This window comes from Populus nigra, chromosome 6, assembly GCF_951802175.1.
Source record: "Populus nigra chromosome 6, ddPopNigr1.1, whole genome shotgun sequence".
NCBI classification, from domain to species: Eukaryota; Viridiplantae; Streptophyta; class Magnoliopsida; order Malpighiales; family Salicaceae; genus Populus; species Populus nigra.
In genome coordinates, this window is record NC_084857.1 from 13731684 (window position 1) to 13751945 (window position 20262).

Consider the following 20262-nt stretch of genomic DNA (forward strand, 5'->3'; position numbering starts at 1 on the left):
CTCGTGACCAGGTTTCGGGTTAACATTGGTAGACTTTGTTATTTTACTGTGTTTTTTTTTAGATTGATTTGTTTACATATAATTTCATCACCCATCAACTGATTTATTGAAAAATAAGCTTTATAAATTGTTTTGATCTACTTTTTATGAGATTGTTCCAATCTTATTACTTGGATCGTTGGTTTGACAAGTTAACCTGATTTTTTTTTAGTTCATTTTATATGAGATTATCCCACTCTCATGACCCGAGTCATGGATTTCATAGGCTGACTTGGGTTGACTCAGCTTGTTTTTTATGTATTGTTTTATTGTTTTTTTATTTCATTTCAATTTCATCTTAAGCATTGAGTTTATTGAAAATTAGGCTTCTTGATTTATTTCAGTTTATTTTTTATAAGGTTATTTTAGTCTCATGACATGAGTTATAGATTTGGTAGGTTGATCCAAGTTGACTCAAGTTATTTTTTTAATTATTTTTAATTGATTTATTTTTTAATTTTATCTTTTAACGTTTAGTTGATTTGAAATTAAGTTTCATAATTTATTTCGATTTGTTTTATAAGGGGTTATCATGGTTTTATGACATGAGACATGAATTTGGCAGGTTAACCTGCGTTGACTTGAGTCGATCTAACATGTTGCCGTCTCAATAATTTTTTTGAAAAAAGATATTGTCTTAAATTTTTTCAAGTCAAACTATATTTTAACTGATTATTCGAATGATTTTTGGATTTACCAAGTAGATTGAGTCTATCAACTCCAACACATTTTTTTTTATTAGAAAAAAAACTAACAATGCTTGAATGTTTGTATTTGTGTTCAAATAAATTTGATACTGCCCGTAATAGCTTTGCTCTAAATATTTTGGCCAGTTGATTGTCATCATCCATGCAAACAAACATTCTTATTCGACCTCTCTTGTGATGAGCACAAAGTCCATTGCAAGCAAAACCTGCAGGCCAAATCCGGCAGTTAGTGGAGGTTTAACCTCTGAAGTTCGTCCGATGGACACTGTTTGAATAAAATACACAAATTTTTCTATTTGCGATGGCCCAGCTTATTTTTTTATGTCGCTACTGCTGTCTATGCAAGGCCCTTTGTAAGCAACGTTTTCAAGGAATACAAATTAAACTGTACTAATCGAAAAAGAAATAAAAGCAGCACAGAAGCATGACATGAAATTTGAAATCTAAAACTTAATTAAGCCGTAATTAATCTCTGCTATCGATTAATAAATGCCCTTTGTAAGCATTTTATGAGCAGATCAGTAAGAGACTCGATTCAAGGCCAGGATCACAGATTTTGCTAGGTCACCGGGTTTTGATCGGATCACTAGATCAATCCTAATTTTTTTTATAAATTAAAACGATATTGTTTTGGCTAAAAAAATAAATAGTCAATAGGCTGCATTTAAGCTTTTGACCGGATCTTGCTGGTCAACCGGGTCACCAGGTCAACCTGCTGGATCAATCGAGTTTTTGATTTCTTTTATTGTTTTAAATCTGGTCTGGCTCTAGCTCTAGATTAATTGGGTTCTAGATTAATTAGACAGGTTAAATTTTAAAACTACGAATGTATGGAAAGTATATCATAAAGTTTTAAACACAAATTGAACCCTCTTTCTTCCCCTCAAATTGATATATGATGGAACATAATCCATGAAATCCACATACATTCAGCAATTTAAATATATCATTAAATATATCCATGATTGTGATTTTTAAATAATTGCATGCATATATCGCTCACAGTCTAACATTTAAAGGGAAGGAAGGTGGCACTGTTTTGTCTTTTGTCTTTTTAATTTGTTTATTGGTTTAATTTCTTGTTATTTTTATTTTTTTGTTTTTGAACTTAAGAGAAGGTGTGTCGAGCTTGATATTTTAAATATGTTCTATTATTTATGTTTTATTTATTTTTGAGTTTTAAAAATATTTTTTTAAAAATTTAAAATTTTTTTATTTTTTTCTTTGCATCAAATTAATATATTTTTGAATGTTTTCAAATTATTTTGATGTGCTGATGTCAAAAATAATTTTTAAAAAATAAAAAAAATATTATTTGATGTATTTTCAAGTGAAAATTACTTTAAAAATAACCGCAACCACGTTTTCAAATAAAAAATAAAGTATTTCCTTAATAATAATAATAATAATAATAATAATAATAATAATAATCTCTTTCATGTGATCAAAATGATCCTAAATAAATTCTCCAATTCAATTACCAAAGAATTTCTGGTCAACATATCTTATAAAAAAAAATTATAAACACACTTACCGTAGAAAAAAAACGAGCAATCGTCCAAATGGCACAAAACAATGCTATAAAAACATTTTAAAAAAAAAATTATTTTGCCCCTCGTTAAATAGAGAGGAGAACATGTATGCTAGAATTAATTACCGGACCCCACTCAAGAAGGTCCCACAATCAGGTGACGACGTGGTCCTAGCGAAGCATTTAACCACGGTTAAGCCACTCCCAAAAATAAATAAAACGCTTCCTTTCCCTCCTTGACCACCCTCCCTCTCCTCTCTTCTCCTGCACGCAGGCGAGATCGAGACGTGGGGTCTTCCACACAGAAAAGTGAGAGAAATGACAGTATTTGCGAACTCCGGCGCCGTATTTCTAGCCGGAAAACAGGTGTTTCCAGTTGATTACCAGGCAGAGGTTTCACAGAAACTCGTCGATGCTTCGCATAATAATGATTTAAAACTGGCACTCCAGTGTCTTGAAGATCCTTTTGTGGACGTCAACTTCATCGGAACTGTCAGCTTGAAGTCAAAGAAGACTGAAGTCTTGTTGCACGATGAGGCGGCACATGAAGTTCATGTTGAATACGAGGAGTTCAAGACCGACGTTACTGCTCTCTTCCTCGCTGCTCATGCCGGAAATTTAACACTTGTCAGAAAGCTACTGGTAATAAACTCACTGCCCCTCCCCTCATTTTTTTTTCCTGTGCTAGACCTTCGCTTCATTTTCAGACAAAACAGAGTTTGATTCGTTTTTCGTGTCAGAAAAAAACAAAAAAAATGTTGTTTAACATGTTTTAGAATTTAGACATTATCACTGCTCTTTTTATTTTTATTTTTATTTCTATTTCTGTGACGAAATAAATCATCTTGATGTATATTTTTTCGCATGTAAATGATAAAACATTTTGATTATGGAGATTTTTTTTTAAATTTGAACTTTGATCATTGTGATTCCAGCTAGAAATATGGCAATAGCATCAACAAATTCCTTAAATTAGTAACGGTAAAAATCTAAGAAAAATTAATCCTTACAATTACTTGAGGATTGCCATAATGAGGAATGATTTGGGTGTAAAAATGTGTAACTGGGATAAATCCGTAAGGATGTGTATAAATTTATTTTAATTATTTTTTTTCACTTCAATTCTGCATAACGCGTGACGCGTGCACTGAGAAATATCTAGGAAAAAAAACCTGACAAATAAGCCTCCGAGAGATCACGTGACGTATGCTGCAGATTTCATGATCTTCTCAACATTCACTACAAGTAAATTATTCTCTGGTCCCTGATTTTGAAAAAAACTATAATTAGCCCCTCAAGAGTCTACAAGAGTTAAGGAACTAAGTTATAGGGTTTCAAATATAAAGGACTAAGTTATAATTGTGTTCAAAATCCAAATACTAGAGAATAATTTCACTCCACTATACAGAAGTCTGAAAGCTATTTCAACAACTGCCTGCTTTGGATACTTGGAATCTTCAACGTAACAAATGCCAAGTACAATCCTGCTCACCAAGATCCTGCAGAGAGCTTATCTAAAATCTGGGCTCAATCAAACATAGCTTTTCCCTTTATAATATTCCACCTGCTATACTGTCCTGTTAACTGCAGAGGGTGAGGTCAGATCATAGATTTGATTCATTTGAGATATCGGGGCCAGGACTTTTCCCCCCTCTACTGGTAGTTTCTGTCATGACTTTTACCATTCTATACTATTACACCTTGCACATATTACTTTTACGTTACAAGAACCTTTCTGTATTCATGTTCAAAAAAAAGAAGAATAATTGTATGACAAAAAAAAAAAAAATCCTTTCTTGCTTGCTGAATCATATTTCTGACTTGTTATATTCTGGCACTGAATGGAACTATTATTAACTTAGTAATTGATGATGCCGTTTCAATTTAATGGTTTATATCGTAGCTGGCTCTTGCTGTGCTTGATGACGGCACCACATTTATCTTTTTCACTGGCGGTATAATTTGCTGCTTGATGATGCCTTTTTGCTGCTTAAAAATTTGTCGTGCTGCGTGACAGAGTCTTGGAGCCAATGTAAATCAGAAACTGTTTCGAGGCTATTCCACAACAGCAGCAATAAGGGAGGGGCATTTGGATATATTAGACATACTAGTGAAATCTGGGGCATCTCAGGAGGCATGCGAGGAGGCTTTATTAGAGGCAAGCTACCTTGGGCAGGCCAGGCCTGCAGAGCTGCTCATGGGGTCTGACTTGATACGCCCACAAGTTGCTGTTCATGCACTTGTATCTGCATGCTGTCGAGGGTTTGCCAATGTAGTCGACACACTCGTCAAGGTAACCCACTCATGTCACTTAAAAAGCTCCGCATAGTAGACTTGCAGATTTCTGAAAAGGTATAACTTCAGTACTTCAAAAAACTTTGAGTTAATCAATTTCACACTAGAAACTGGTACTGATTTCAAGGGTTTGACGAGTTGAGAAACTATGACAGGATTCTGAAGGATATTAGATTCCTTGACAACCCTTTTAACGGATCAAAATAATGCACCTTTACCAGATTTTTACTTTGTTTCTAATGAATGTTTGATATAAGTTGCAGCATTTTAGCATCGATTCACCTTTTCTTCCAGCAAGTATATCACTTGTCAATTTGACTTGCTTTTATCTGTGAAGAGAAATAGTAACATAACCCAACAGTGAGCATTTATGGTCCGCTGTATTATTGTTATGAGAAAATCGCTTCAAATTTTTATCCAAGAGCAATATTTCTGACTAAACGGTTGTTCTGACTTTGCTTTGCATAGCAGTGTTGAGTTTAAGCGAACCAATTTGATATTGCGAATTTACACTGAGACTCTAAAGTTGTGACAGTGTGGAGTAGATGCCAGTGCAATCGATAGGGTTCTGCTTCGATCTTCTAAGCCACCACTTCATGCTAATGTTGACTGTAATGCACTTGCTGCTGCCATTGTTAGTAGACAGATCTCTGTTGTTAGATTGCTGCTGCAGGTAAACATTTTGGTTCCTAACTATCACAATTCACGAAGCTCATCATAAAAGATGGATCTTCTAGCGATCCTAGTCAAAATGGCATGTATCAAGGATAACATGTTCGAAGTGTAGGACCAGTGAAGCTATGCAACCTGATATTGTTGCTTGAAGTGTGAATTGTGCCTTGTCAGAATATTTTCATAAAATGGAGTTATTAATGGAAGAATTGAACCATCAGTCGGAGCATTTACCTCCCCTAACTAGATTTAATGTATTTAATTTTGTCCACACATGAGAAATCCTATAGGCACTGAAGAACCACGCTTTGCTTTGTGTATGTGCTTAGCAAGTCCTTAGGTTTATAGCTTTTGAAGGTTAGTCTGGTTTCTTCTTGACGCATGAGGGTGTACAAGATATGTAAAATTATTCTGTTGCTTGAATGGTGTCATTTTTTGAGAATTTAATCTGGTCATACATTCTTACGACAACAAAGGTTCTGTTACCAAGTATTTGTATGGGTGGGTGCGGAGTATGGGGTCCTTAGGTATGCTTCAGTGAAATGTGCTATATATGAATGAAATCAATATACTTCTATGGCGGTCCTCATGTTTGCCATTTTCTGACATGACCTTACTTTGTCGGTATATTAGAGAAAGTAATTTATTGATTGAACATTCTTATTTTAGCACAAGTACTGCTGATCATTCGCCATGGTTTTTAACTTTTGGAAACTGGAAACAGGTTGGAGTTGGGACGGACATGAAGGTGAGACTGGGAGCCTGGTCTTGGGACATGGACACCGGGGAAGAATTCCGAGTTGGTGCAGGACTAGCTGAAGCGTATTCAATCACCTGGTGTGCTGTGGAGTATTTTGAAGCCAGTGGTGCTATATTGCGCATGCTCCTTGAGCACCTCTCTCCTAACATCCCTCACTTTGGGAGAACTCTCATCCACCATGCCATTCTATGCAGTAATGCACGGGCAGCAGAAGTGTTACTCAATTGCGGTGCAGATAAAGAACTTCCAGTGAAAACAACTTTGAAAAATGATTTACGTCCAGTGCATTTAGCTGCACGGCTTGGAACACTGAAAGTTCTTGAACAGCTGGTCTTTGCTAGCTGTGATCTCAACTCTAGAACAGATTCCGGAGAAACTGCCTTAATGATATGTGCTAGGTACAGGCAAGAAGAGTGCCTAAAAGTTCTTGTCTCAGCTGGTGCTGATCTTGGTCTGGTTAATTCAGCTGGTCTGTCTGCTAGCTCAATAGCAAGGTCAGCTAGATGGGCTCTTGGCTTTCAGCAAGCTGTGGTAGATGCGATTCGAGACGGGAAGAGTGCCAAGTCAAGCAATGCTGCAGTGTTTTCCCCTTTAAAGTGTGTGGTTCAAGCAAATGCTGTTGAGGCCCTGAAAAAACTTATTGAGCAGTCCTATATTGATCTTGATGAACAAGATGATGATGGATTCTCTGCTGCCATGACTGCAGCAGCTAATGGTTACATCGAGGCTTTCCGGTTGCTTGTCTATGCTGGAGCTAATATAAAGCTTCAGAACAGATTTGGTGACACGGCAATCAGCTTATCAGAGTTAAACCAACATGGCGAGGCAATTGAAAAGGTGATGATAGAGTACGCACTCAAAGAGGGATATAACTATTCCGCCAGCATTCATGCTCTACATCGTGCAGCACGCAGGGGAGACTTAGATTTGGTTTGTATTTTAGCTAGAAAGGGTTATGATGTCAATGCATCGGATGGCGATGGATACACTCCACTAATGCTAGCTGCAAGGGAAGGGCATGGTAAGGTGTGTGAGCTTCTAATCTCTCGTGGGGCTCAATGCGATATTGAGAACGAAAGATGTGAAACTGCATTGTCTCTTGCAACGAAGAATGGTTATAAAAATGAGGCAGAGCATGTAATATTGGATGAGCTTTCTCGACAACTTGTTCTGGAGGGGAATCGTGTAAAGAAGCACATAAAGTGTGGAAAAGGGGCTCCTCATTACAAATTATTGAGGATGGTAGATGCTTCTGGGGCTCTGCGATGGGGAAAGTCAAGCAAGAGAAACGTAGTTTGCAAGGGTGCTGAGGTTGGTCCAAGCACAAAATTCCGCTGGAATCGTCGTAAAAAGCTTGATGTTGAGGACCCAGGAATGTTCCATGTGATAACTACAAAGAACAGGGAGGTGCACTTTGTGTGTGAAGGTGGGGTTGAAATGGCCGAACTGTGGGTGAGGGGAATCAAGCTGATCACGAGAGAAGCCATTTTTGGCAAGAAAAAAGAGTGACCTTTGGATCGTAAATAAAATAAAATGCTTTGCTGCATGTTTACGCGAATAGGCTGTGCCTGGAAAAATTAATACTTCTTCTCCTAGCAATTTCTATTGTAATTCCTCTGCACCTTGGCATCGTAAAGCTTTTGGTCTCCAGTTGCTCCACGAAATTTGCTTTGCCTTCGAGGGCTGCCGGTACCCTGGCAGAGGGAAAACAGGTGTTCTGAGGAAGCTAGCTTCCAATGATGCACGGCTTTTCAACATGGGAATTCCACTAATAATCTAACTGGGTGTAAATATGAAACTGCTAGGCGTGTTTTATATATATATATATATATATATATATATATATATATATATATATATATATAAACAAACAAACAAGAAGATGCTTAGCCTTACTGGGTTTGGCGATCAGTGTTGTTAAATTCGGCCGAGATTAATAGCAAAACTCGTCCCTAAGTCGTGATCGAATTTTAAATTAAACTGGATAAAAATTTACCGGTTAAAATTTAATTAAATTTTTCTAAAACAATATTATTTTGAATTCAAGCGTAACTTATGACTCGGTTATTAGCCCACTAGGTTTTATATTGTTTTTCATATTTATATAACGAAATGATATAATAAATGTGTTTGGAAATATAATAATATTTGTTTTTTAAAATATTTTTTATTCTAAAATATATTAAAATAATATTTTTTTTTATTTTTTAAAAATTATTTTTAATATCATCGTATCAAAATGATTTAAAAACATCAAAAACATATTAATTTAAAGCAAAATAAAAAATAAAAAATTTTAAATTTTTTCAAAAGTATTTTTGAAATGCAATCAACATTTAATCTTGTATTTTATTAAAATAAATTTATTATCAAATTAAATTTGACAATGTAGAATACAGTTTTATCATCATCTAACTTAGTCGAACTTAGTTTGGTGCATTAAAGTTGATCCAATGTATCTAATTTTTTTTTAAAAAGTGATTAACACATGAATATATCCAACAAATTTTTTTCATTTTTCTTTTTGGTAAGAAAGGGTCGTCTAAACAGTTTGGCAAGAAAACTATTATTTAGCCCTGTGTTGTAGCAAAATAATCAGTTAAATCCCTTCGGTTGTAAAACCTCCATATCTAATCCCTATTTGTTTTTTGTATTTTTATGACTTACTTATCCGCTACAATTAATTACTTGTTTTCCTATTACCTATTTATTTGTTACCTATATAAAACAAAATATAAAGGGTTTTTTAGAAAAAAAATTTGGACATCTTGATTTTTTAACCATTTTCAAAACCATAAGGACTAACCTACAATATAATCATAAACCAGGGACTAAATAAGTAATAATCTACTCTTTATAAGAAGCTAGACGCAAAATATATTAACCGGTAGGGAAAAGGTGACACGTCGTTAAGATGGCAATTGGACCACTAATAAGGAGACGACGAGTCGGTCCCAGATATCTTAAACGACATTCCAAAGAACGAGAAGGGGCATGCTTTGAAAAGTAGCAAGCAGCAGAGACAGAGTTGAGGTTCAAGAAGAGGGCAGTCTCTTCCTGTCAAGCTGTAGGTCAATTTCTTCTTGTTTTCTATCAAATGGCGAGTCATCTGCCTATAGTGCAATTCGAAGACAAAATAATGAAAACCGTGGAAGATAATGCTGTGGTAGTGATAATTGGAGAGACTGGTTCAGGAAAGAGTACTCAACTCTCTCAGATGCTTCACCGCAGAGGCTACACCAAATCCGGAATTATTGCCGTCACTCAGCCCCGGCGAGTCGCCGCCGTCTCCGTTGCAAGGTCTCAACAACAGCTTCCAACAAACTTCTTCGTGTGTTTGCTAACTTTGTTGCTGCTGACTAAACTTGTACGTATGGTTCTTTAACAGACGCGTTGCGCAGGAGCTCGGCGTTACTCTTGGGGAGGAAGTGGGTTATGCCATTCGATTTGAAGACAGAACTTCAGATTTGACCCGGATCAAGTAATGGAGCTCAATCCTACTATATATATTTTTTAATTTCGTCGTTTGTCATGTCTTATTAATTATAGCACGGTGAACTGCGCAGGTACCTTACTGATGGAGTGCTCCTTCGCGAATGTCTGTCGAACCCGGAGCTTAATCAGTATTCAGTGATCATATTGGATGAAGCTCATGAGAGGAGTTTGAACACGTAAGGAAGGCCTTTGAAATATGCTTTGTTTGGTAATATTGCTTCTTCTTCTTCTTCTTCTTCTTTTTTTAATCATATGTCCACTATGTTTATCAACTGATCCTCCCTCAGGGATATTTTGATGGGACTGGTGAAACGTTTGGTTAAAATGCGTGCCTCCAAATTGAAGGTTCTCATCACTTCAGCTACTCTCGATGGTGAAAAAGTATCAGAATTCTTTTCGGACTGCCCTGTATTGAATGTCCCTGGAAAGTTATACCCGGTGGAAATATTGTACAGTGAGGAGCGTCCTAAAAGCTATATCGAGTCTTCTTTCAGAACAGCTATGGGTATGAAGAGACAATATTCCTTTGTGTTTGGCTTCAATTAATGCCATGTTTCATTCCCCTAGAGATTCCTACTATACATCCCCATCATTTAATATTCATCCATAGTACATAGTGGGAAATCGTTAAATGGACATGTTTCTGGTGTTATTCATCTAAAAATATCTCCTTCTTTTTGCCAATTCTATAAACAAACTGGGTATTAATTAGGTAGCTGCAGCCGATATGGATTAATTAGGTAATTGCAGCCGATATAGGTCCAGGATTGACATTTATAGAGTGTAAGTTTAAACAATCTTGGCACTGATTTTGATTGAAATTTTGTTCAAATAGCAAAAATGAGCATATTTCAAGAATTTGTAGCTATTCTTCCACTCGTTTCCAGATGCTTATCATTCACCACCACCAATCAGGTTTTCAATCTTTATTGTGCTCTGTTTTGCTACAGTATAAATTAACTTTAACATCTCTTGCGCCTTAATATAGGATTTCACTAATACAAATTTAAATTACAAAGTGGGTTGCAATCTTCTGTTCACTGTTCAGAGTACTAAAGGAATTTTAAGCTACCTTCAATGAAAAGTTTCAGTTGCCATCTTAATTAGGGTGAAATTGAGGGTATTTTCATTTTCAGTGCTTATTTTGTTATTTTCGTATTCAATTAGCTGTAGAAATTATGCTGCATCCAGCACTGCCGTTCTGAAGCTCAGATACAGGGGTGTTGTCATTGGTTGACAGCAGCATTAAGTTAGTTACATCTTATCTGACATGGATCAAACAATGAAGGAAATGAATAGCTGACCCTAAATGTATTGGGATTGGGATCTAATTGCTTTGAGTAAATCTGCAGTAAAGTTGTTTGGGTTGATAAGTAGGTGGGTAGAATTTGTTTTTAGCTGTCCGCTTTGTTTTCTGCTGGCAGCTAATGTTGCCAATATCTACATATACTATATAGGAAATGATAGTGATGTATTTTTTGAGTGCTTCTTGCTAAATACATCTGAAATACCTCACATTCCTAGTAACCATACGCTCCTCTCTGGTTTCAATATATTGAAAAGGGCAGTGACTTGCAATGTTTTGTGAATTATATTTTTTGTTTGGTAAGTTAGCTTGTTGATGAGGTTTTTCTGCCAATTGTTCCTCTCAGATATACATGTTCGGGAACCAGAAGGTGATGTCTTAATTTTCATGACCGGACAGGTGATGTTGAATTCGGCTCTACCCTTCTGCTTTGATGATTAAAAGTTTTGTGTTGCTATGGATTGTAAAAAGTCACTTTTGGCCTTGTGCAGGATGATATAGATAAGTTGGTTTCAAAGTTGGAGGATAGAGTTCAAAGCCTAGAGGAAGGCTCCTGCATGGATGCAATTATCCTTCCACTTCATGGTTCTTTACCACCTGAACTGCAGGCAGGTCTTTCATTTTTGCTTTTTGTCCGCAAATGAAACCAAGTAGGCTTATTTATTGAACTCTATGCCTGCAATCGTCGGGATACCTTTTGGGATCATTCCATTTCATATTGATACCTTTCAGATTTTTGTCTGTCTTTGAACTAAAATTTTGAGTCTTTCACACCGTTTAATCAAGCGAAAAAGAAACTAATGAATTGACAAACCTAACAGGAATCTTACCCAGCATTTCCTGTTGTTCTTGTGCGGTAGAAATAATCCCAAAGTGCATATTTTCCTTTTGAGATGTCATTGTCTTCTCATTCTCACTTACATGCACAACTTTCTCTCTCAACTATTTGAAAGTCAGGCTGGAGTCCATTTTAATTTCTTGAGATGTAGATCACGGGGCTTAAAATCTCATTATACTTTTGTGTTTGACAGCCATGTGTTTCCCATGACTCTTCAGGTGCGTGTATTTAGCCCTCCACCTCCAAACTGTAGGCGATTTATCGTTGCAACAAATATTGCTGAAACTTCTTTGACTGTTGATGGTGTTGTGTAAGGACAATCAGACACTTATCATGTACAAGTGCCTTTTGTTGTAGTTGTATTCTTTATGCAATTTGTGCATGTTTATTTTGTTTAATGCAATTTTCATGTCAAGATTGTTGTTCTTTCACTGATTCATTTGCCTTCTTTACTCTAATCTGTTATTTTGGTTGCAAATTATGTTTCAATGACAGATACGTTATTGATTCTGGATATGTAAAGCAACGGCAATACAACCCGTCAACCGGCATGTATTCTCTCGATATTGTTCAAATTAGCAAGTAAGCAGTCTAATTGAATTTTATTTATTTATTTTTTACCTTATACTTGAAAATATTGTACTCTTTTGTTTTTCATGCTTGAGTCAGTCTTGTTTCTAACGACAAAATCTTGTTCTGAGGCTCTCTTTCTCCCATTGTGCAATACAATTTTATTTGTGTTAAATGGTGGTCATTGAGATTGATGAGAAGGTAAAGAAGAGATTTGTTCTGCCAGCCTCACTCAATGTCATATATCTGAGCAAATGCATTTTGCAATCAATTTGCTTACTCAAATTGGTAACTATGGTTTTGCTTTCTTACTGTTTCCTTTTTTCTTTTTCTTTATTTGTCTTTGTTTGCTTTTAACTATATCCAAAGAAGTTGGGGATGAATTGGAAAAATGTATCTAGAAACCTTTTTTGTTACAAGACCATGCTTGTCATTATCAACAAAGCTGTGTTCTTACAACAACCTCTTGTCATCATTCTTCATTTTATGTTTTGAGACATACATTACATGACCACTAAGCTGACACAAAGTGTTTATATAAGTGTTCTGGTTATTACTTAGTAGATTCTCAATCTTTTTATAGGCACACTTGTGCCATGAGAAATTGGATTCAGAGTATTCTGGGCGCCTGATTCCCGTATTTTGCAGGGAATGCTTATTTTTAGTGTTAGGTATGGCTAATAAGTTGAAAATCATCTATTTTTTGTGTCTGTACATGCCGCTTAAAAGCAGCAATATTACCATAGTTCTATTACATTAGTGCTTCTGTGCAATGGATTTAAGCCTGCATTTCATCACTGACCAGCTATACAGCGAGAAAAGTACCAAGGGTTTCTCCACCCCTTCTCTGGGATTTTTTTTCCCATATTATTTTATTTACTTCCAAAAGAAAAGGAACAAAGTTATTGAGATATCATAGCACCCATGCTTCACTTTACCCTCCCAGTTATCTTTTTGTAAATACTAAGGGTTGTTTGGTAAAGTGTTTCAAGTGCTTCTGGGTTGAAAAACCAACAAATTGATGTTTTTTGGGTGCTTCTGGATGGTTTTGATATGAAGATGTCAAATGCATGATGCTTTTTCCTCCCAAAAGACTTTTGCAAACGTACTGGAGACGCATCACCAAACATACTAATTCTGCAAGTATTTTTCCTTTGGCAATAAGGTAACTTTTCTGGCTTACTTGATTGCAGAGTGCAGGCAAATCAGCGTGCAGGACGAGCTGGAAGAACACGACCTGGAAAGTGCTATCGGCTATATTCCTCTGAGGTTTACCAAGAAGAATTGCTTGATGTAACAGTTCCTGAAATACAGCGGTCTTCTCTTGCTGGGAGTGTTCTTTACTTGAAATCATTAGATCTGCCAGATATTGACATTCTCAAGTTTGATTTTCTCGATCCCCCTTCATGTAAGCAATTAACATGTTCCTGGTCTAAAATCCGAGTTCTCAACCAACATCTATATCCCCTCTCCCTTCTGCTAAGAAAAAACTAGACCCTAGAGAGCATAAGTGAACCATTTGTGTTTTCTTCTATATAGTATATGAAACCTAAATCTGATTATCTTTGTTTCAGTTGAGTCACTAGAAGATGCTTTAAAGCAGCTATATCTCATTGATGCCATAGACGATACTGGTTTGATCACAAGTGTTGGACAAACGATGGCTGGTAATGGATTTTAATCCCTCTCATTATTTGCTCCTATTCACTAAATTCGTGAGTGTGCCCATAATTTAGAGTGCTTTATTGGGGTTTTGTCAAATTTGCTTTGAAAAGTTGAACCAATATCAGTTGCTCTAATGCATCACAGCCTTCCATCTTTTCTGTTATATCCATTTTTTTCCATTCCAGTGAGTATTGCATTAATCTTCTTGCTATCAACAGCTGCCTACTCATCATCTTATTAGACCTTCTCTTGTTTGAGTGAACTATATTTGTCATATCACTTGCCATCTTGTGGTGGTGGTCAGGGTCCACTTATTAGTGGTAGTGTTTACTTTATCCACATGCAGTTATTTGGAAAGGATTGAATCTCCTCCCATCAACTACAAACTGAATAGCTTTGGAGTTAATTCTCGGTCTTATTGAAGTTCTGTTGGGAAATCTGCAAATTGTATTTTTCGTTTTCTTTTTTTACAAGTTACAGTTATGTAAGAGTAGAAAAGGAAAGACTTTCAGAACTACCAACACAAATTTCCACACAACCAGTGTCTTGATGCCCAATTACCATGAGCATCCACAACAAAAATGTTGGAATATCTACTGCCATGAGTTCCATAAACTTCTAATGCTAGCTAATCCTTCTATTTTTCTTGACTTCTAATGCTCACTCATCAGCAAAAATCTTGTTATTCTAAGCAGTTTTAAAATTTTGCATGCTTTTGATATCTATAAAATAAAATTTTATGTCACTAGTTTGCTGACAATATTATCTTCTTTTGACTCAGAACTTCCACTAGAACCCTCACTTTCAAGAACCTTGATGGAGGCAAATGAGAATGGTTGCTTATCCCAGGCTTTGACTGTTGCTGCCATGTTGTCAGCGGAAACCACGTTACTTGCTGGACAAAGGTTAGTTTGTATCTATGCACTAGATGGTCCTTTTTGGCTTTTTCGAAGCTGTTATTATTTCAAATCATGTCTTTTATTTTGGAATTGACTACTGTCAGTATAGGTAACATCTCAACTTTGCAAAGCCAAAAAAAATAGAGAAAATGAAAAGGAAAAGCTAAATGAGTAAAATAATATAGCTGCTGCTTATATTCCTTTATATGTTTATTTGCTTGTCTCCTGATCTTTTGTTGAGCTGCATGTTTTGTGACCCCATTGCCTTTTGCATTTTTTGTGCTACTAATAACCTAAATTATGCTTGTCTTTCTTATTCCTACTTTGAGATATTATCTTGCATCACTAAAGATGCTGGATCCTAATATCAGTGATCTGAATCTAAAAATTGTTTGAGAACCATGTGCCAATGCTAATTTGTTTAACTAAAGGAACACCGCTTGTGGATAGTCATAGGTTTCTGTTGGTGTCTAGAAAAGTCAAGATGTTAATAATTTTTCCATGCTAAACAGTTACTCGAATCAACATTCAACGCTGGGTGTGGCACCTATCTGTGCTTTTCTGTTGCTAAAAAAAAGAGTATTTTCTGTATTCAAACGTTGCCTTCTTAAATACCTAAACTATTGAAGGCTGAAAACCGGCATTGATAATTAATTGATCCACTTTAATTAACTGCAGATTGAACTTGAGTTTCACCTTTGACTCACAGTAATGATGTGTGTCTGTGTGTCTTTTGACTCACAGTTATGATGTGTATATATGTGCCTTTGACTCACAGTAATAAAGTGTACATACACCTCAAAGCTTAATTAAGGTTTTGACTCTGCAGTAGCAAGAATAATGAAAAGAAGAGGAAACACCCTCCCCCTGACCTTCCTGATGGTTCTGGTTATGGTGATCATGTTCAGTTGCTACAGATTTTTGAGCAATGGGATCAAAACGAATTTGATATTGGCTGGTGCAAAGACAAAGGTTTGCAGGTAATTTTTTCTTCTGCATGTAAAAGCTTGGTATATTTTGACCAACTTCCAAATCATCTTTGCTAGACTAAGGTTAAGTCATACTATTACATGTTTTCCTATCTGATAAAAAGTTACTTCTAAATCAAGTGTGTTTTTTCAAGTATTTATTTCTTTTATTGGGCTGAAAGGCAGAGGAATATGCACTGTCTGTGCTACAGATTATTCATATCTGCCCTCATTTTCTTGCAAATGCCTGGGCCTTTTGGCAGTAAAAAGAAGCCAAGGCACCTAGTTTTTTGCAGAATTCATTTATAGATACCAGCAAACTCAGTCTGGTATTTAGCTTTAATAATGTATGTGGTTTACAATCTGTAGGTGCGAGGGATGATGTTTGTCAAAGATGTGCGAAGACAGTTGTCCCAGTTAATGCAAAAAATAGCAAAGGGTTAGTACTTCTATTGTTAGGAACATTGACACCTATATTGTGATATGGTATCATACAGATATTTTTTCAAAATAGATCCTTTATTTCACATGTCTAAATCGCTTTCATTGGCAAGATGTCATTTTCATGTTTAGTTTTGTTGTCCAGTAACATTGAAATTGTTGGGGGCATAGTTATAGATGTTCTGCTGGTTGCTGGCTTTTCTTTTTAGAGGAACTAATTTATTTTTTCCTTCATATTTATAGCAACTCAATTTCTTAGCTCAATATTGAATTGAAGATGATTGACCTCCTGTAAAATAAGTCCTTCAGTGTAAGGTGGAAAGGCTATCAGATGGGAGAACAATGCAAAATAAACACAAGGAATTTTGTAAGAGACAAATTAGCTAGGCAAGTACCTCCCATGCCCAATGCTCCATGAGAAGTGCAGGCCTGCAATACCTTAGCAAACTGCCTTGCCTATTGGCATTTGAGGTTCTAACAGTGTGCCTTGACCTGGTACCTCAGCAAGCACGTTGTGACATCACTGGTGTTGACACTTCAAATACAGTCACAGAACATGTTTGGTATTTAGTGAGGACAATTTGACATGAAGTGATATGGTAACTGGTAAGAAAATTTGGGGCTTCATAAATGTGGAGATGGAGATACAGAAGGAAACAAACAAGCACAAATACAAGTGCAAAGTAGTCAAGTTCATAGCAAATGTTAAAAAGGAAGAGGCTGATTCCAGAGGAAACAAAGGATGAGATTGAAGGCTATGAATCTAGTGATGGAGGAGAGGAGAGAATGGATGTTGATGATGATGATGCAGTGGATGCTGATGAAATTAACCCCCTGGGGTTTTGCCTTCCCTTGAAAACCACCAATTAGCAGCCACATTCGGGATTAACCACAACTCTCTACCCTACCCTGCACTTCATATGATATTGATGTGGTGATATTTAAATAGTGTTTGTGGTGTGATATTAAAATGAATTTTGTTCACTTCATAATGGGTTTACAAGGATGACAGTGTTAAACTTTTATGTTGAACAAATGCTTTTATTTGATGATCATATTAGTGTTTCTGTAGTTGCTTAATTTCTTTGTAGTGCACGTGTGAACATCTATAAAGTCTGTCTATATATACATATCAGTAAACTAGCTCCTAGCTTCATCCTGGTGAGAGTCCAGGCTGGCACATTTTGTGATGAAGCATTTAGCAACCTAAAGTGCCTTGCACTTTTAACCACACTGTAGTTGCCTACATTTTCTTAATCATCTTATGTATTTTTAGCACAAGTTAAACACAAATGAACTTGATCATTCTTCATCTGTGTGGAGTAAGAGAACGTGTGTAAGATCTTCTGCATTTTACACTTTGAATTTTCTGTCTAGTTAGTTGGGAGGTATTCTTCCATGTACATTTTTCTGCTTCACTATCCTAATGGATTATGTTTATGCTGTGCGTGTGTATTTTGAACTGAAATTGTGTTTATGTGGAAGCAGGGTCATTAAATGTACGAACAAATGAAAGATATAAAGAAAGACAACGGGATTACAAGAATTTGAGGAAGGCTTTGTGTGTTGGCTATGCAAATAAGCTTGCCGAGAGAATGGTACAACACAATGGCTATAGAACTATAGGTTTCAAGCCACAACTAGTTCAGGTATTGAAGCTCTTATATGGTAGTTATTATATTCTGAATACCAGCTGTTGTTCATATGGGCATAATAATGAATTTGGTCAATTTGATTCCACATGTTGCATGACTGAACTTCAGAGTTTAGTGCAATCATGTTTGATAACCTTGTATTTAATTCATGAAAAGAGATTTATAAAAGCTTTATTTGGTTTATGTTAAAAGGAGAAGAAAGGTGAATTGTTGGTTGAGGCATTTGGTACGAAACTAAAGGTCCTCATGATAAATAAAAAGAAAAAGAAACAGAAACTAAAGGTCCTAAGTTCCTCTCTTTCGAGATATAGATACATGTTTTTTGCGACAATTGCATGTGTATTCTGAAAAAGGAAAAAAACAACATTGAATTGATAATAGTAAAGTTGATCTGTAAATTTATTTATATCACATCTACTATTTGTGATATTTAAAGTCATCTTCCATTTCAACTGAAAATTGTGGTTTCAGGTGCATCCATCCTCCACTCTGAAAACAGATGAAGATGGAATGTTTCCAAACTACGTTGTGTATCATGAACTCATTGCCACCTCCCGTCCATTTATGCGCAATGTATGTGCTGTAGAGATGCCATGGGTCAACCCCATTTTGAAGAAGCTTGAGAAACTGAATATCGACAAGCTAAGGTAAATTTGATAAATATGCAATTTTTATAATAGGAGGGTGGGCGTAGTTCTAGTTCCAACCTCATTCTCCAATTAAAATATCCCTATATCTTTTCCTTTCATTTTTCATTTTCCTTTCTCCAATCTGAGATCCATGGATCACAGACAGTATCTCCCCATGGCCTTTCACCATAAGCCAGGAAAAGATAATTCTTATCTGGTCTCCTTCCATTAACCCTCTTTCTTAGTAAGATTGCTAGTTTTGTTTTACCAATCCCTCAAGCCAGCAAGCAAGGACAGAAGACAATAGTGCTGACAATATTGAGTTATTATTTATTTATTTTGCAGTGGGGGATCTGGTCATAGTATTAGAGAGGAAAGTGAGACAAAGGTCTCCTCCTTGCCAAAGAAAGAGGAGGCTGTTACTGGAGTTCCAGATGACCGTGAAAGTAGAATTCAGGCAGCTAGGGATCGCTTTCTTGCTCGTAAAGGAAAGAAATGAGCTAAGCAATGCAGATAGAGTAGGATTGGCATAAAATATTGCTCCTGGGTTCTCCCCGTCGGTTGTGTGGGGCCTGCCAAATGAAAATACTGACGGGGACGCATCAGGTCAGTGACTCCCCCTCACCCTCCCTCTCGTTTTCAGCGGCCTCCTGTCAACATTTCAGATTTATGATCAACGGGCCCTTGGAGACGAGATACTGCACGCTTACAAAGTGGAGTTATACACCACTGACCCGTTATTTTGGTCTTCAAGTAGCATATTTTCTGACCCATGCTATTCAGTGTCGTGGCTTAAACACCGTGTCAGCCATTTTTGTGTTCCTTGTCCGTTCACAGTATAACCACTGAGGAAGTTTCTAGTGGTTCTCTAGAAGCAGATATAAATCTTGAAATTTGAGATTCAAACTACTAGCATGTTGTGTTTAATTTCTAAAAATAGAAATTCAAAGCTGAAAGAGACCTAGTTCCATCCATTGTTATAATTTAATACGGTATGTTATAATTACAATTACAAAAATTATTCACCCCCCCCCCCAAAAGAAACCTAATAATATTTCTTTAGAGACTCAAGAATTATTGGGAGAAAAAATTGATTAAATCAACTATATTATATTCGATTAAACGATGAGAATTTTTAAAATGTATTGATATCAAAATCATGGAGTTATTTAAGTTTCAGAACAACATTCCATCTACAACATTACCATCTCAATCAGGACACGCATAAACGACATATGGTTCCATCCATGCCGGTTGGTGCTTGGGATAAGAGGGTTTTTGGAAAAATAAAAGACATTGTTTTTAAATTTTTATTTTTTTATTAATTTATTAAAAAAATTAAAATATCTAAAAATACAAAATAAAATAATTTGAAGCAAAATAAAATAAAATAAAATATTTAAAAATATGGTTGAAGTGCACCCCAGGCTAATTTTTTCCATTATAACAGTGTTAGAAATATGCCACCTTTTCTAATTATGGAGATGGAGGTAGAAACTAAATTAATGCCCCTGAAGTTTTATTATTATTATTTATTATTTCTTTGAGCATGTGAGACACAATTACTTTTATTTATTTATTTATTTATTAGCAATTATAGAAGGTGCCCTGCCAGCTAGGAGATGAGGCTCACAACTGGGTCATTGAATCAAGCACAAGAGGTTGGATTACCAATAAGAGTTCATTAAATGGTCACTTTCAAACAGTCTGGATATCAAGGAAAGCGATCTTCTACTATTAGCTATGATAAGCATGGATTTCGGGCATGCTCAGCAGTCTATAATAATAATTA

The 20262-nt window shown here is 36.0% G+C and overlaps 2 protein-coding genes across 3 annotated transcripts; both read left to right on the forward strand.

Moving 5' to 3' along the window:
* The first annotated feature begins 2535 nt into the window (after positions 1–2535).
* On the forward strand, positions 2536–7562 carry LOC133697039 (uncharacterized). Its single transcript, XM_062119363.1, has 4 exons — positions 2536–2919; positions 4295–4570; positions 5108–5245; positions 5969–7562. Exons 1-4 carry the CDS (start codon positions 2596–2598, stop codon positions 7511–7513), a joined length of 2283 nt encoding a protein of 760 aa, XP_061975347.1. The 5' UTR covers positions 2536–2595; the 3' UTR covers positions 7514–7562.
* A 1388-nt stretch (positions 7563–8950) lies between these two features.
* LOC133695844 (probable pre-mRNA-splicing factor ATP-dependent RNA helicase DEAH4) lies at positions 8951–19426 on the forward strand. 2 transcript variants are annotated; one of them, XM_062117808.1, is made up of 16 exons: positions 8951–9304; positions 9393–9485; positions 9571–9675; positions 9787–10004; positions 11152–11204; positions 11297–11413; positions 11862–11953; positions 12139–12225; positions 13407–13621; positions 13788–13880; positions 14660–14783; positions 15607–15757; positions 16115–16184; positions 17675–17835; positions 18313–18488; positions 18816–19426. In XM_062117808.1, exons 1-16 carry the CDS (start codon positions 9102–9104, stop codon positions 18967–18969), a joined length of 2112 nt encoding a protein of 703 aa, XP_061973792.1. In that variant the 5' UTR covers positions 8951–9101; the 3' UTR covers positions 18970–19426. The 2 variants fall into 2 exon arrangements, with proteins under 2 accessions (XP_061973792.1, XP_061973793.1); XM_062117809.1 differs by lacking the exons at positions 8951–9304; positions 9393–9485 and having other exon boundaries at positions 9571–9707.
* The last annotated feature ends 836 nt before the right edge of the window (positions 19427–20262 follow it).